Consider the following 15,478-nt stretch of genomic DNA (forward strand, 5'->3'; position numbering starts at 1 on the left):
GTCATAAGTCGCTTTTTTTGCCGTTGTAACTTTTAAGTCTGGGCAACTGAATGGAGCTGAGTGTTTTACTGGCCGGATGCCCTTCCCTGTTGCCGTTGCGGAGTTTTGTTCAGCCGATAAATTCTCAGTGTGCCCAGAAAAGAGAAATATCTACCTCTACCTAGGATTGAACTCACAGCCTCCTGATTGTGACGGGAGAACTCCATCCGTAGGCCACACTATTCAAACTGTCACTCAATGAACTGATGTAAATTGAGGACTTCCTTTATGTTCCTCTTTATGTCTTTTCATCTTCTCTCTTTCTTTCATGAGTTTCTATCTTTTCTCTCTGGCTTTTGTCCAACAGCTAATAATACTTTTCTTCCACCTTTTGAAGTGCAGGCAGCTCGAGAATCTACAGCACAATCACACATTTCGGAGTAAAATACCTAATTTCTGGTAGAGGGCTTGGGAACTGTTTGTTCTATTATCTGGATACTTTTAATCAGGTGTAGCAATGGATTTTCAGCTCCCGACTGTGGTCGTAAGTCAAGGACTACCTCTGTCCTGTTTCTTGCTTTTTTAACGTCGCCTGTATTGTTCTTATTTTCATTTTTTGTTTCTCTTATATTCTTCAAAATATTAGGTAACGGTAAAGGTTCCCCTCGCAGGTATGTGCTAGTCATTCCTGACTCTAGGGGGCGGTGCTCATCTCCGTTTCAAAGGTGAAGAGCCAGCGCTGTCTGAAGACGTCTCTGTGGTCCTGTGGCCGGTATGACTCAATGTCGAAGGCGCATGGAACGCTGTTCCCTTCCCACCAAAGGTGGTTTCTATTTTTCCACTTGCATTATTTACCTGCTTTCAAACTGCTAGGCTGGCAGAAGCTGGGACAAGTCACGGGAGCTCACTCTGTTACGCGCCACTAGGGATTCGAACCGCTGAACTGCCGGCCTTTCTCATCGACAAGCTCAGTGTTTTAGCCACGAAGACATCATGTCCCGTTCAAAACAGTAAATGCAGTTAATTAAAAAAAAAAGATCTGTTAGACAACACCCCTTTCTAATCTCTGCCATCCTTCCTCCTCCTCTCTGCAAACCTCATTCCCTTCCAGCACTGATAGTGTAACCTAGCTGGGTTATGAAACATCTGCAGAAAAACAAGCTTGGAAAGCATCAAGAAACCCACAGTTCTTCTCCTCTCTGCAAACCCCACTCCCTTCCAGCACTGATGGTGTTATCTAGTTGGGTTATGAAAACGTCTGCAAGAAAGAACCCAAGCTTTGAGATCACCAAAGACCCCACAGTTCTCCTCCTCCTCCTCCCCCCCCATTGGAACATCTGGTTCCAGATCACCTCCTAACGCTGCTCCAATTTTCTGCATAGAGTTCTGGATCCCAATTCCGTCTTTCCGTCCCGTCCCCCCCATTACATCTCTTCCTCGGTCACTATGAACCCATCCCTGTGTCTGGATCTGCTCCAAATCCTCACAAACTGCTGAGAAAATAAAAGTGGGACTTTTTCCTCTGATAGATACACCCAGTTCTGCTCTGATTTCATATATAAACATCCTCGTCTTAGCAAAGAATGAGCAGGCAAGTCTGTGCAGAAAATTTTAGAATGAGCTTTCGTAGTATCTTGTGTGTTAAATTCCTTCCCTTCTCCTCGGACTCCCGTTTTCCTCTCCCCCTAAGGAGGAGAAGGGGAAAAAAGAACGGTTGACTGAATTTTCGAGATCTTAGCCGATCTGTGCTTATGACTTCTGATCCCTTTTCCAAAAACTTTGCTCCGCAAATCACCAGATCCCTCTCCGATCCCGCCTGCCCCTGATCCTGGATCTCCAAACCACATCCCCAGTCCATGCCTCACCCAGACAGCTCCGCCAACACCCAGCAATCTCTCTTAGATAATAGAATAACAGAGTCGGAAGGGACCCTGGAGGTCGTCTAGTCCAGCCCCTTGCTCCAGCAGGACACCCAATATTATTCCAGACAAATGGTTGTCCAGTCTCTTCTTGACAATCTCCAATGATGGAGCACCCATAACGTCTAGTGGCAAGCAGTTCCACTGGTTAATTGTTCTCACTGTCAGGAAATTTCTCTTTAGTTCTACGTTGCTTCTCTTCTCGATTAATTTCCATTGATTGCGTCTTCCTCTGGCATCAGGTACTTTTGGAGAATAGTTGTTTCAAGAATATGTCTCCAGTACGAAGTCCAGGACTCACCTCTGCAGGAACAAAGGCTAACCACAGCTCTGTACATAGGATCATAGGGTTAGAAGGGGCCCTGAAGGTCTTCTAGTCCAACCCCCTGCTCAAGCAGGAGACCCTGTACCACGACAGACAAATGGCTGTCCAATCTCTTCTTAAAAACTTCCAGGGATGGAGCTCCCACAAGAGGGGCTGCCCCAAAGAAGAGGGGGTCAGATCATGTGAAGGGTTAATGCCACTTTATAATCCCTTGGTAAGGCCACACTTGGAATATTTGCATTCAGTTTTGGTCACCACGATGTAAAAAAGATGTGGAGACTCTAGAAAGAGTGCAGAGAAGAGCAACAAAGATGATTAGGGGACTGGAGACTAAAACATATGAAGAACGGTTGCAGGAACTGGGTATGTTTAGCTTAAGAGAAAGAAGGACCAGGGGAAACATGATAGCAGTGTTCCAATATCTCAGAGGTTGCCCCAAAGAAGAGGGAGTCAAACTATTCTCCAAGGCACCTGAGGGCAGGACAAGAAGCAATGGGTGGAAACTAATCAAGGAGAGAAGCAACCTGGAACTGAGGAGAAATTTCCTGACAGAACAATTAATCAGTGGAACTCCTTGCCTCTAGAAGTTGTGAATGCTCCAACACTGGACGTTTTTAAGAAGAGATTGGATAACCATTTGTCTGAAGTGGGACAGGGTTTCCTGCCTAAGCAGCGGGTGGGACTAGAAGACCTCCAAGATCCCTTCCAACTCTGCTATTCTATCCTATTCTATTTCTATGGATTGAATCTTCTCTCCATGAGTGTCGAGAAGTTCCTGTGTTCTCCTTCTCCAAATATTTGATTCTTAGACATTTTAAGCCCCCCCACTTAGTCAGAAAGCCCGCTTGCCAGCACGTAGGTGTCAGGGGTCTTGCACCTCCAGAAAAATCCCATCTTGAAATTGAAATTGTTGGCTTCTCGGGAAGCAAAAGACACAGGCAAGAGGATGTCCTGGGACCAAGGACTGTCGATTCCCCTGAGAAAGGAAAAGAACATTTCAAGTCAGTGGTGCAATTTCTTGGTGCTTCTGCAGAAGGAAACCTCCCAAGGCAGAGACCAAAGTGGGGTATTTTTTGGTCTTCTTAAACTACAGGTTGGATGTCTTGCTCCCAGGGGCTTAACCCAGAAAACACAGACAAGTCCTCAACTCAACGACCATCATTGAGGCCAACATATCCGTCGCTAAGCGAGACCTTTGTCAAGTGAGTTTGGCTGCAATGGATGACTTTTTTTGCCTGCGTTGTTAAGTGAATCGCGACAGTGGTGAAGTTAGTGATGGCGGTCGTTAAGCGAGTCTGGCTTCCCCATAGAGTTGGCTCGTCAGGAGGTTGCAAAAGGGGACTGTCATAACTCTGAGTCAGGGACCAAGCATCTGAATTTCGATCGTGCAACCACGGGGTTTCAGCAAAGGTCCTCAGCCTCTTTTTTTTTCATTGCCGCTGTAACTTTGAACGGTCGCTAAGTGAGCTGTTGTAAGTTGAGGACTACCTGTATGTAGCCTTCCTGATGGTATATAATCCGTTGGGGACTTAGGTCTTTGGCTGAGGCTGGACATCTTCCTCCCTGGGAACAACGGCCTTTTCTATCTCAGATTGTCTACTACAAACTCCGGTTTATGGTTGCATTTCTGAGTCCACTGATGAGGTTACCTAGTTGGGTCTCGAAATGTCTGGAAGGAAAGCAAGCTCAGAGATCACCAAGGACCCCACAGTTCTTCTCCTCTTTCCCCTCCTCCTCCCCTCCTCCTCCTCCTCCTCCTCCTCCTCCTCCTCCTCCTCCTCCTCCTCCTCCCCTTTACAAACCCCACTCCCTAAACCCCACTCTCTTCAGCACTCATGTTGTTACCTAGTTGGGTCATAAAACGTCCTAAAGAAAGCCATCAAGATGAGAGGGCACCAAGGACCCCGCAGTTCTCTTTCCCCTCCTCTTTCTTCTCCTTCTCCTCCACTTTACAAACCCTACTCCCTAAACCCCACTCCCTTCAGCACTGATGCTGTTACCTAGTTGGGTCATAAAACGTCCTAAAGAAAGCCATCAAGATGAGAGGGCACCAAGGACCCCGCACTTCTCCTCCTTCCTCCCTTCCTCCTCCTCCTCCCTGCAAAGTCCACTCCTTTCCAGCATTGATGATGTTCCCTAGTTGAGTCATGAAACATCTGCAAGAAAACAAACCAAGGACCCCACAGTCTTTCTCCCCTCTCCCACTGCAGACCCAACTCCTTTTTAGCACTGATGATGTCACCTAGTTGGGTCATGAAATGTCTCCAAGAAAGCCATATAAGCTCAGAGAGCACTCAAGACTCCCTAGTCTTCCTTTTCCTCCACTCCACCAGCTTCCCTCCCTTCTAGCACTGATGATGTTAGCTAGTTGGGTCTTCAAACATCTGCTAAGAAACCACCAAGCTCAGAGAGCACCCGGGACCCCCCAAAAATGATATATTTCATCTCACCTTATGTCTCTTCCACTCTCTGCAGCTGAAGTTTCCGCTACCCTCAACCCCTTCTTCACCCTCTCTTCTCCACGTATGCCTCGGTTGATCTCAGGTGTCGTTTCTTCCTCTTTCCAACTCCTGTTCCCACGCTCTTCTCTTCTCACGCTCAGCTTCTTCTCACACAGATACACCTGTTGGGTCCTCCTCGCCGTAAATTGGGGAGAACTGTAGGCGCCCCAAGGGGATTTACTGCCTGCTTCCTAAGGCTTTGCAGCAGGAGATGGACAGGCTCATCCATGTCCACCTTGACTCTGGACATCGTGCTTAGGATCTCTTTTTCCAGAGCTAGTCGATCCTTTGAGGGTCAGTCCACAGCAGGATCACTCCACCGGTGGAGGTAATCCTGTTAGCATCGCGTCTTCTTCGCTAGCCGGTCCTGGATCTGGAGAATCGCCGTCCAATGCTGCTCTTCCTTCTTCAGATCCCATGGGATGCATTGGGATCACTTCCACAGAAGGGACCCTGGGCTGCCTCCATGGATGACTGTGGGATGAAAGCACACGGATTCACGTCAAATTGGCAATCTTACGTCGAGAAGACGTAGGAGGCTGGCTGAATGAATAGTACATTTAATCCCTTTTGTTATATTTTGCAGTTTGGGTGTCCGTTGGGATGATCCCTTGCTTTTAACTGGAACGTGACAATTGAAAACTGAAGGTAAGGATTTAACATAGGGGTGTCCAACTTGGCAGCTTTAAAACCTGTGGACTTCAACTCCCAGAATTCTGGAAATTGAAGTCCATGGGTCTTAACGGGGCCAAGATTGCATCGCCTGACCTGAAATAAAATTCTTCAAAGAAATAGAAATATGAAACCTTTTCTCTATTGTGCCTAAGTTTGGAAACTGCTTTTGATTTTTCTTTAGGGTGGGGGGGGGCGAAACACGGAGCAAAAATTCCTTTTGTCTGTTGTGTAAGTTTGAGCCTTGCCTTTATTTTTCTTTAGGGGAAACAAATATTACTGCAGTGATGTCTTAGAAAATGCTCCAATATCTTTGCAGCAAGAAGAAAATGAGGCAGGAATAGTTCAAAGGGACAGATTTCGACTTGGAGACGGAAAAAGTTGGAGGAACTGGCCAGCTGCCCCCTGGTTTTGGAAAAACCGAACCATCACAAAAAAAGCACCAGAGCAGAGAGGATTCCAGCCATTTTTTCACAAATTCCTGTCTCCCTGGAATCAGAGGTGGGTGATTCCCACAGACTGGAGAAATGCAAGCTGGGAATTTGAGGGAGGGTCCCCATATAGCTGGTTTTGGGAAAGACTGAGGTAAGGGGCCTGTACAGACATAGTTCAAAGCAATTTTGCTCAAACTTGGCTACCTTAACAGGTGTGGACTTCAACTCCCAGAATTCCCCTGGCTGGGGAATTCTGGGAGTTGAAGTCCAGCCATCTTAAGGGGGCCCAGGTTGTGTAACATTGGCTTAAAATCTTGGTTAAAGAAAGTCAATAAGCTCCAGAAACCATAGAGTCTGTCATGTAGAGAAGCCAGACATGGGGGATTCTGGGAGTTGAAGTCCAGCCATTTTAAGGTGACCCAGGTTGAATAACATTGGCTTAAAACCTCAGTTAAACAAAGCCAATAAGCTCCAAAAACCATAGAGTCTGTCATGTAGAGAAGCCAGACATGGGGGGATTCTGGGAGTTGAAGTCCAGCCATCTTAAAGTGGCCCAGGTTGAAAAACATTGGCTTAAAACCTCAGTTAAACAAAGCCAATAAGCTTCAGAAACCATAGAGTCTTATCTGGAGAAGCCAAACTCCAGGGGAATTCTGGGAGTTGAAGTCCTCGCTTCTTAAAGGGGCCACGCTTGAGAAATACCGCTTTAAACCTATCACCAACATTAAGAAATAAAAGAGCTGAGCTTACCGGGATCTTCTACAATAGCAGTAGTACATGAATCCTACTGATAGGATTACCGCTGTTAAGAGAGAAAAGTGAATTAAAACGAGTAGTCAGTCCTAAAAAGTTCTAATTTTTTTAAAAAAATCATTTATTTAAATAAATAAAATGCGGCGAAGAGCAACAACTCCCTACCCCATTTAGGATTAGACAAATCAGGAATGCTTGAGAGCAGGGATTAAAAAAAAAACTGCAATTGCCAAACGAAATCCTTTTCCCGTTGTTAAAAAATGTTAAAAACAGACCAGGCTTTGACTAGCTGTTGGCCCACCTCTTTTCATTTTAACTTTTTTTGACTGTCTCTCGGGTCATTTTTGGAGCCAAGCTTTTGCCCGGAGGGTAAACATTCTGTTTTGGATGATTATTTTGATATATTATTACATATTATTGCGATTATTAATTGGAGTGGTGCAGTGGCCTAGAGGTGAAGCTCTCGCCTCACGATCAGGAGGCTGTGGGATCGATCCTAGGTAGAGGCAGATGTTTCTCTTTCTGGGCACATTGAGAATGTATCTGCTGCACAAAACTCCACATTGATGACAGGGAAGGGCATCCGGCCAGTAAAAAAGTCTGCTAGCTCCATTGCCTAGACTTCACCCCGATGCAATGGATTATGGGGTCATTAAAAGAGGAGGAGGAGGAGGAGGATTGTGATTATGAATTCTTTAAATTAAAAACAATCTGGATGGCTGCTAAAAACGCGATGTGTTATTATTATTCAGAAACCTTCCTTACCTAAAAAAGGAATCCCGGCTCTGAAGTAAACAGAACCTGCGAAAGAAAGAAAAAATAAATTTAAGGAATAAAGACCACTCGCCCTTTCTTTCCACAGACAAAAAGAAGCATAGTTAGCTTGTGAGAAGCTATTATTTGCCAGCAAATGCAAAAAAGCCCCTGTAGGTTAGAAGCTGGTCCTCGACTTACAACCACTCAAAGCTGCAATGGCACTGAAGAAAGAGACTTACCACGGTCCTCGGACTTACAACTATCAGCATCCCTACGGTCCCATGGGCAAAATTTGGTTGCTCGGCAATCAAAATTTGGTTGCAGCATTCCGGGGTCCTGCGATCTCCATTTCCGACCGTCCCACCTGGCTTCTGACAAGCCAAGTCCCTGGGGGCAGCCGGATTCACCTAACGGCTGTGTGATTCACTTAACAACAGTGATTCTCTTTAAAAACCTTGGCAAAAAAAAACTAAAATTGGGGGAAACTCACTTAACAACCGTCTCTTTTAACAATGGAAATTCTAACCCCAGTTGCGGCCATAAGGCGAGGACCACCTGCTCCACATTAGCTTTTAAATGATTAAGTTTCTAGTCCTCATAGTTGCTGTGGCCCAGCAGCGGACGGCTGAGCTGTTGGTGGACTCTGAGAGCTCAGACCATTGTGGGACTGCTCTGGAGGATGAGGAAGACTCTGGAGGGTGTTTGGAGTCAGAGCAGGGACTAGAGAGGCCTGTTGGCTACCAGGTGGCATCTGAGTCAGGGAGCAGTGAGGAGGAACAGAGGGAGGTTGTCCCTGATGTGCGTGTGCGTAGAGCTGAGAGGAGAAAGGAACAGCTGTGGAGAAGACGTCATAGAAGGAAGTAGGGACAGCTGGCTACGGTTGTGGCCCCTCCCAAAGAGTTTATAGGTGGAGCGATGGGAGGGGAATCTTTGCAGGAAACAACAGTCCATTTTACTAGCCCTTGAGAAAGCATTGCGTAAGTCTAATCTTGTTTTCTTGAAGATAGGGTTCAAGGCCCCTAGCCAAGGGGTGGCTTTATCTCCGTAATTAATCGTGGCAGACAGCCAAGCCTGTGTCTCCATATTTCTTGGAATCACAGGACAGAAGTTAACCAATCTGTTTGAGAGAATGGGGAAATAAAAATCCCTCCCAGAGGGACTTTGCAATTCAGCAATAAATGCAGGAAAGAGCGAGTGGGACCCTTGATCTTCAAGGAAGCAACCTGAAGGGACCTCTTTCCAGGTTCATTTTGGGACACGTTCCATGAATGGAGGAGACCTTGGAACCCTGGCCAGCCTCTTCTGTAGAGGCTGAATCTTTCTGATCAAATACAGCCAGAGAAGGGAAGGGAAGGAAGGAAGGAAGGAAGGGAAGGAAAAGAAAGAGAGAGAGAGAGAGAAAAGAAAGAGAGAGAGGGAGGGAGGGAGGGAGGAACAGACAGACAGACAGACAGACATACTGACAGACAGAAAGAGGTAGGGAAGGAGAGAAGCAAATTTTGGACTAGAAGATATTCAAAGTCCCTTCCAACACTGTTATTCTGTTACAAAGAAAGAAGAAAGAGGGAGGAAGAAAGGAAAGAAGGAAGGAAGGAACAAAGAAAGAGGAAAAGGGATAGGGAAGGAGGGAAGCAGGGGTTTGCACTAGAAGATATCCAAAGGGAGGCAGGGAGGGAAAGAAAGAAAGAAAGAAAGAAAGAAAGAAAGAAAGAAAGAAAGAAAGAAAGAAAGAGAAAATAGTGAAATCCCAGCCTTGTCCTTCAATTTCTTTGGAATGTTAATTTTGAATGATGGAGCAGTTGAGAAATCGCTGGAGATGGCCCAGGAATCTGCTTTGGCGTTTTTCCTTTCAGTTTACTGATCCTCCCTGCCCTCCCCCAAGAGAAGGGCCCCCTCCCCACAAAGCCACCCAGAACGTCTCTAGGAAGGAAGGGAGGGAGGGAGGGAGTGGAACGAGGGAGGGGGAGGGAAAGGACGAAAGAAAGGAGGAAGAGGGAGGGGAAGGGGAGAAAGAGAGAGGGGGAGGAAGGGAGGAAGGAAGGAGGGAGGGAGGGGAGGAAGGAAGGAAGGAAAAGGAAAGAGATAAAGATGGAGGGAAGGGAAGGGGAAGGAAGGAAGCTAAGACATAATTCATTCTGACAGGCCCCGTTCTCCCAGCTTCTTTCCAAGGATACATTTACAGTTTACTTGACTTATGACCTCAGTGGAACCCAAAATTTCTGTGGCTAAGCAAGACAGTTGTTAAGTGAGGTTTTGGCCCATATTATGACCTTTCTTGCCACCATTAAGTTAAGTAAATCACTGCAGTTGTGCAGTTAGTCAAACAGTTGTGAAGTGAACCTGGATTCCCCCTTGGCTTTGCATGTCCAGAAGGTCGCAAAAGAGGATCACGAGACCCCGGGACACGGCAACCGTCATTAAGTAAGGAACCATGGCTGTTTTTCACACTTACGACTATTACAGAATCCCCATGGTCATGTGATCAAAATGTGGACACTTGACAACTGACTCATATCCTTCCTCCCCTTCCTTCCTTCCTTCTTCCTCTTCTCCTTCACCTCCTCCCCCATTCCTCAAACTGCTTTCCCTTCTGGCCCTGAGGATGTTACCTAGGTGGGTCATGAAACGTCTGCAATAAAGTAATCAAGCAGAGAGCACCATGGGCCCATAGTTCTCCTCCTACGCCTCGCAAACCTCACTCCCTTCTAGCACTGATGATGTTACCTAGTTGGATCATGAAATGTCTGGAAATAAAACAACAGTCGTTGTTGTTGTTGTCCTCCTCCTCCTTCTCTTTCTCCTCCTCTTCCTCCATCTCTCCTCCTCCATCTCCTTCTCCACCTCCTCCTCTTCTTCCTCCTCCTCTTCCATCTCCTCCTCGTCTTTCTCCTCCTCCATCTCCACCTCCTCCTCCTCCCCTTCCATCTCCTCCTCATCTTTCTCCTCCTCTTCCTCCATCTTTCTCCTCCTCCATCTCCTTCAACACCTCCTCCTCCTCTTCCATTTCCTCCTCGTCTTTCTCCTACTCCATCTCCACCTCTTCCTACTCCTCCCCTTCCATCTCATCTTTCTCCTCTTCTTCCTCCATCTTTCTCCTCCTCCATCTCCTCCTCCTCTTCCTCCATCTTTCTCCTCCTCCATCTCCTTCTCCTCTTCCTCCATCTTTCTCCTCCTCCATCTCCTTCTCCATCTCCTCCTCCTCTTTCTCCTCCTCTTCCTCTATCTTTCTCCTCCTCCATCTCCTCCTCTTCCTCCTCCATCTTTCTCCTCCTCCATCTCCTTCTCCTCTTCCTCCATCTTTCTCCTCCTCCATCTCCTTCTCCATCTCCTCCTCCTCTTTCTCCTCCTCTTCCTCTATCTTTCTCCTCCTCCATCTCCTCCTCTTCCTCCTCCATCTTTCTCCTCCTCCATCTCCTCTTCCTCTTTCTCCTCCTCTTCCTCTATCTTTCTCCTCCTCCATGTCCTCCTCTTCCTCCTCCATCTTTCTCCTCCTCCATCTCCTTCTCCTCTTCCTCCATCTTTCTCCTCCTCCATCTCCTTCTCCATCTCCTCCTCCTCTTTCTCCTCCTCTTCCTCTATCTTTCTCCTCCTCCATCTCCTCCTCTTCCTCCTCCATCTTTCTCCTCCTCCATCTCCTTCTCCATCTCCTCCTCCTCTTTCTCCTCCTCTTCCTCTATCTTTCTCCTCCTCCATCTCCTCCTCTTCCTCCTCCATCTTTCTCCTCCTCCATCTCCTTCTCCATCTCCTCCTCCTCTTTCTCCTCCTCTTCCTCCATCTCCTCCTCCTCTTCCTCCATCTTTCTCCTCCTCCATCTCCTCCTCCTCTTTCTCCTCCTCTTCCTCCATCTTTCTCTTCCCCCATCTCCTCCTCTTCCTCCTCCTCCATCTTCCTCCTCCTCCTGCATGTCTTCCATCTCCTTCTCCTTCTCCTCCCCCTCCCCCTTTCCTTTCACTCCACAAACCCCACTCCCGTCCAGCACTGATGATGTTCCCTAATTGGGTCTTGAAACGTCTCCCCAAAAAAGCACCAGGCTGAGGGAGCACCCAGCACCCCACATTTTCAACCCTGGGCTTTCAGATACTCTCCTCTAGAGATACAAGGTGAAGGAAAATGCATCCACCTGGGGAACACCCAACTCTTCAAACTAAGCAGACACCTGTGCCGTGAAGGGTTAAAGCAGACACGCTGAAGAAGGCTGCTGTTAGGAGCATGCATCCATGCCTGGAACAAACCTGAAATGTTCTGCAAAATGCTTGTATCTGATAGGTCTGTGGAATTTCCAGGGCTTCCCTCGGAGGGCGCAGATGTAGCTTGGCGTGGCGTCCACTGCATCTTGCTACTTTCGTCTGGGGGAAATGGCGTCGTTCTCGGGGAGGGGGTTACGCTTTCGATAATTGTACCCGGAGTCAACCGTCCACCCTCTGGGGTAGCTGTCCCTGTTGACCCAAGGCTATCGGATGTTGGCTTGGCTGTCCTAGGCGGAGTGTTGGTAAAACGTGACGCTTCCACTACTACTGGTGAGTTGGTCTGACTTCCGTACAGACGTGCAGAGACGCTCGCTGGACTGGTACACATGGGCGCCTCTGTAGGCTGGGCAGTTTCTGCTTATAGAAACATGGGATGAAGTAGAAATTCTTAGCCACATCCGAGGGAAGATTCCGACGTGGGTTTAGTTGAGACACAGAACTAAGAGGTTAGTAACTGATTCCTCAGGCAGTTGGCTTACAGAATGGAACAATTCACTGCGGCCGGCCCACCATAGCAGGTTGGCCATGCTGAGCTGGCCAAGGAAAGTTGGCCAAAGCAGATAGGTCAAGATGAGTTGGTCATGGTAGGTTGGTCAAGACAGATTGGCCAAAGTGAGTTGGCCAAGGCAGGTTGGCCAAGGTAGGCTGGCCAAGGTGGGTTGGCCAAGGCAGGTTGGCCAAGGTAGGCTGGCCAAGGTAGGCTGGCCAAGGCGGGTTGGCCAAGGTGGGTTGGCCAAGGCAAATTGGCCAAGGCGGATTGATCAAGGCAGGTTGGCCAAGGCAAGGCCAACCTGCCTTGGCTAAACTGCTTGACCAATCTGCCTTGTCCAATTTGCCTTTGCCAAACTGTTTGACCGACTCACCTTGGCCAACTTTCCTTAGCCAACCTGCCTAGGCCAAATCTCCTTGACCAACCCGCCTTGACCAACCCGCCTTGGCCAATTTGCCTTGGCCAGCCTGCCTTGGCCAACCCACCTTGGCAAACCTGCCTTGGCCAACTCACCAAGGAGATTTGGCCTAGGCAGGTTGGCCAAGGTGGGTTGGCCAAGGCAGGTTGACCAAGGCAAGTTGACCAAGGCAGGTTTGTAAAGGTGAGTTAGCGAACACAAGTTATCCTAGACCTGTTGGCTTAGGCTCAACTATTATGGGAGATGATTTTTTTAAGGCAACATTGCTAGGATATTTTCTTCACTAGGGAAAAAATCTAACCTTGTCTGAATCTGAAGTTGGGAAGGTCGCAAATGGCAATCGCATGATCTCAAGATAGCGCAATGTTGTAAGTACATGCCAGTTTCCAAGGGCCTGAATTTTGGTCATGTGACTATGCGGTTGCCGCGATGGTCATAAGTGTGAGGATTGGTCACTCATGTTGTATGAATGGTCACTAGCTGAATGGTTGTAAGTCGAGGACTACCTACAGTATTGAATGTTAGGAATAGCAGAGTTGGAAGGGACCTTGGAGGTCTTCTAGTCCAACCCCCGTACTCAAACAGGAAACCCTACACCGTTTCAGACAAATGGAGCACCCACAACAAGGAGTTCCACTGGTTAATGGTTCTAACTGTCAGGAATAATCATATCCTGATGGTCCCACACGTTTGATGGTTGACCCAATGGCTTAGAGAAGGACCATCCTCCCTTCCCCACTCCCTGGTCCCCCATGGAATAATAAAGGAAGAGAAGTTCTCCTACCTCGGATGGAGCCTTCAGCTGCGTCTTCTGGGTCTTTGCAGGGAACAAAAGGGAAAAAGGAGACAATGATTGATTGGTTGTCAAACAAGTTTAGGACGAATTCAGGAGTTCTCAAGAAATACAGATTATTTGAAAGAAAGAGCAGCAACAAAGAACAGAGATTTCAAAGGGCCTCAGCACGATTGGAGCAGAGCTACTCAATGTTATTCTTCTATCTCGCTCTCTTCACTTCTCATCCATCCATCCATCCATCCGTTACGGCATATATCCATTTGTTATACTCTCTCTCTCCTCCCTGTCCTCTCTCTGTCCCCCACTTCCTTCTTTTCTTCTTTTCCTTCTTTCCTTTTCCTTTCTCTTCCTTCCTTTCTCTTGTCCTTGCTTTTTCTTTCCCTCTTGTCTATTTCTCTCTCTTTCCTTTCTTCCTTTCCTTCCTTCACTCCTCCCTCCCTCCCCTTTCTGTTCTCCTTCCTTCCTTCCCCCTCTTCCTTCTTTCTTTTTTCCCCTCCTTCCTCTCTCCCTTTCCCTTCCTTCCTTCCTCTTCCTTCCTTCCTTCCTCTTGCCTATTTATCTCTCTTTCCTTTGTCCTTCGTTCTTCCCTCCCTCCCTCCCCTTTCTGTTCTCCTTCCTTCCCTCTTTCTTTTTCCTTTCCTTCCCTCCTTCCTCTCTCCCTTTCCCTTCCTTCCCTCCTTCCTCTCTCCCTTTCCCTTCCTTCCTTCCTTCCTCTTGCCCTTTCCTTTCCTTCCTTCCTCTTGTCTATTTCTCTCTTTCCTTTGTCCTTCCTTCTTTCCTCCTTCCCCCTTTCTGTTCTCCTTCCTTCCCTCTTCCTTCTTTCCTTCCCTCCTTCCTCTCTCCCTTTCACTTCCTTCCTTGCTTCCTCTTCCTTCCTTCCTTCTTGTTCTTTCCTTTCTTTCCTCTTATCAATTTCTCTCTCTTTCCTTTGTCCTTCCTTCTTTCCTTCCCTCCCCCCTTTCTGTTCTCCTTCTTTCCTCTTCCTTCTTTCTTCCCTTCCCTCCTTCCTCTCTCTCTTCCCCTTCCTTCCTTCCTTCCTTCCTTCCTTCCTTCCTTTCCTTCCTTCCTTCCTTCCTTCCTTCCTTCCTTCCTCGTCTCTGGCCCTTTAATCATCCTAGTTGCTCTGCTCTGCACTTTTTGTTGTTGTTGTTAAAAGTTGTGGACTTCGACTCCCAGAATTCCCTAGCCAGCCATGCTTAAAGTTGTCAGCCTGGTCTACAGTTGACCCACTTTTCTCAACCTGATGTCCTTCAATGGTCTGGACATCTGGCTTTCTAAGGATCTCCTCCACACCCAGCAGCTTTGGAGATGATGCTATGGGTTCTCGTAGCACAATACTCACCGATGCAAACCAGCAGTGGTTGACTCCATCTATACTCCCGGGTGGCTGGGTCTTGCTCGCAAAAGATAAGGCTGGAGGTGCCAGCTTTCCTCTTGAAGTTCTTCAGGCAGGCGTATCGCAGCTTCTTGCCGTTGCTGTTCTCATGGGTGACGCGGGCGTTTGCCACCTGCCAGGGGGTGCCGCATTCACCTGCATCAGGTAAAAAATATGGGTGATGTCAGGGTAAAGATTTAAGAGCTGACCAGCTGCTACGATGATGTAATGCTGGTCTTCTAGTCCAACCCCCTGCCCAGGCAGGAAACCCTATACCGTTCCAGACAAATGGCTATCCAACATCTTCTTAAAGACTTCCAGTGTTGGGGCATTCACAACTTCTGGAGGAAAGTTGTTCCACTGATTAATTGCTCTAATTGTCAGGAAATGTCTTCTTAGTTCTAGGTTGCTTCTCTCCTTGATTAGTTTCCATTCATTACTTCTCATCCTGCCCTCTGTTGCTTTGGAGAATAGTTTGACTCCCTCTTCTTTGTGGCAGCCCCTGAGATATGGAAGGCTGCTCTCCTGTCCTCCCTGGTCCTTCTTTTCATTCAACTAGACATACCCAATTCTCCTGTAACTGTTCTTCCTAGGTTTTAGCCTCCAGCTAAATCATCTTTGCTGCTCTTTTCTGCATTCTGCATTTTTTAAATTAAAAAAAATATGATTCTGTGTTTCCTGTTTCACAACTACGGGGATTGCAATCGCTTGATTTCCAGCAACCGTGGTCAGCAAAGGAAGGAAGGAAGTTCCTTCAAGGGACAGGGAAGGCATCTCACAAAAAGATAGTTTTGACGTCAAAAGCACGCTTGC

General features: G+C 47.5%; 1 protein-coding gene across 1 annotated transcript; it reads right to left on the reverse strand.

Annotated features, from left to right (window-relative positions):
• Positions 1 to 2,970: 2,970 nt before the first annotated feature.
• LOC309382400 (interleukin-15 receptor subunit alpha-like) lies at positions 2,971 to 14,834 on the reverse strand (the record flags this gene model as incomplete). Its single annotated transcript, XM_081971920.1, has 7 exons — positions 2,971 to 3,199; positions 4,674 to 5,198; positions 6,581 to 6,632; positions 7,349 to 7,384; positions 11,572 to 11,943; positions 13,279 to 13,311; positions 14,633 to 14,834. Coding segments are annotated over 6 exons (858 nt in total), but the record flags the coding sequence as incomplete, so codon positions are not given.
• Between the last annotated feature and the right edge of the window lie 644 nt (positions 14,835 to 15,478).

Source organism: Natrix helvetica (genome assembly GCF_964273705.1).
Source record: "Natrix helvetica genome assembly, contig: HAP1_SCAFFOLD_350, whole genome shotgun sequence".
In the NCBI taxonomy this organism is placed as follows: Eukaryota; Metazoa; Chordata; class Lepidosauria; order Squamata; family Natricidae; genus Natrix; species Natrix helvetica.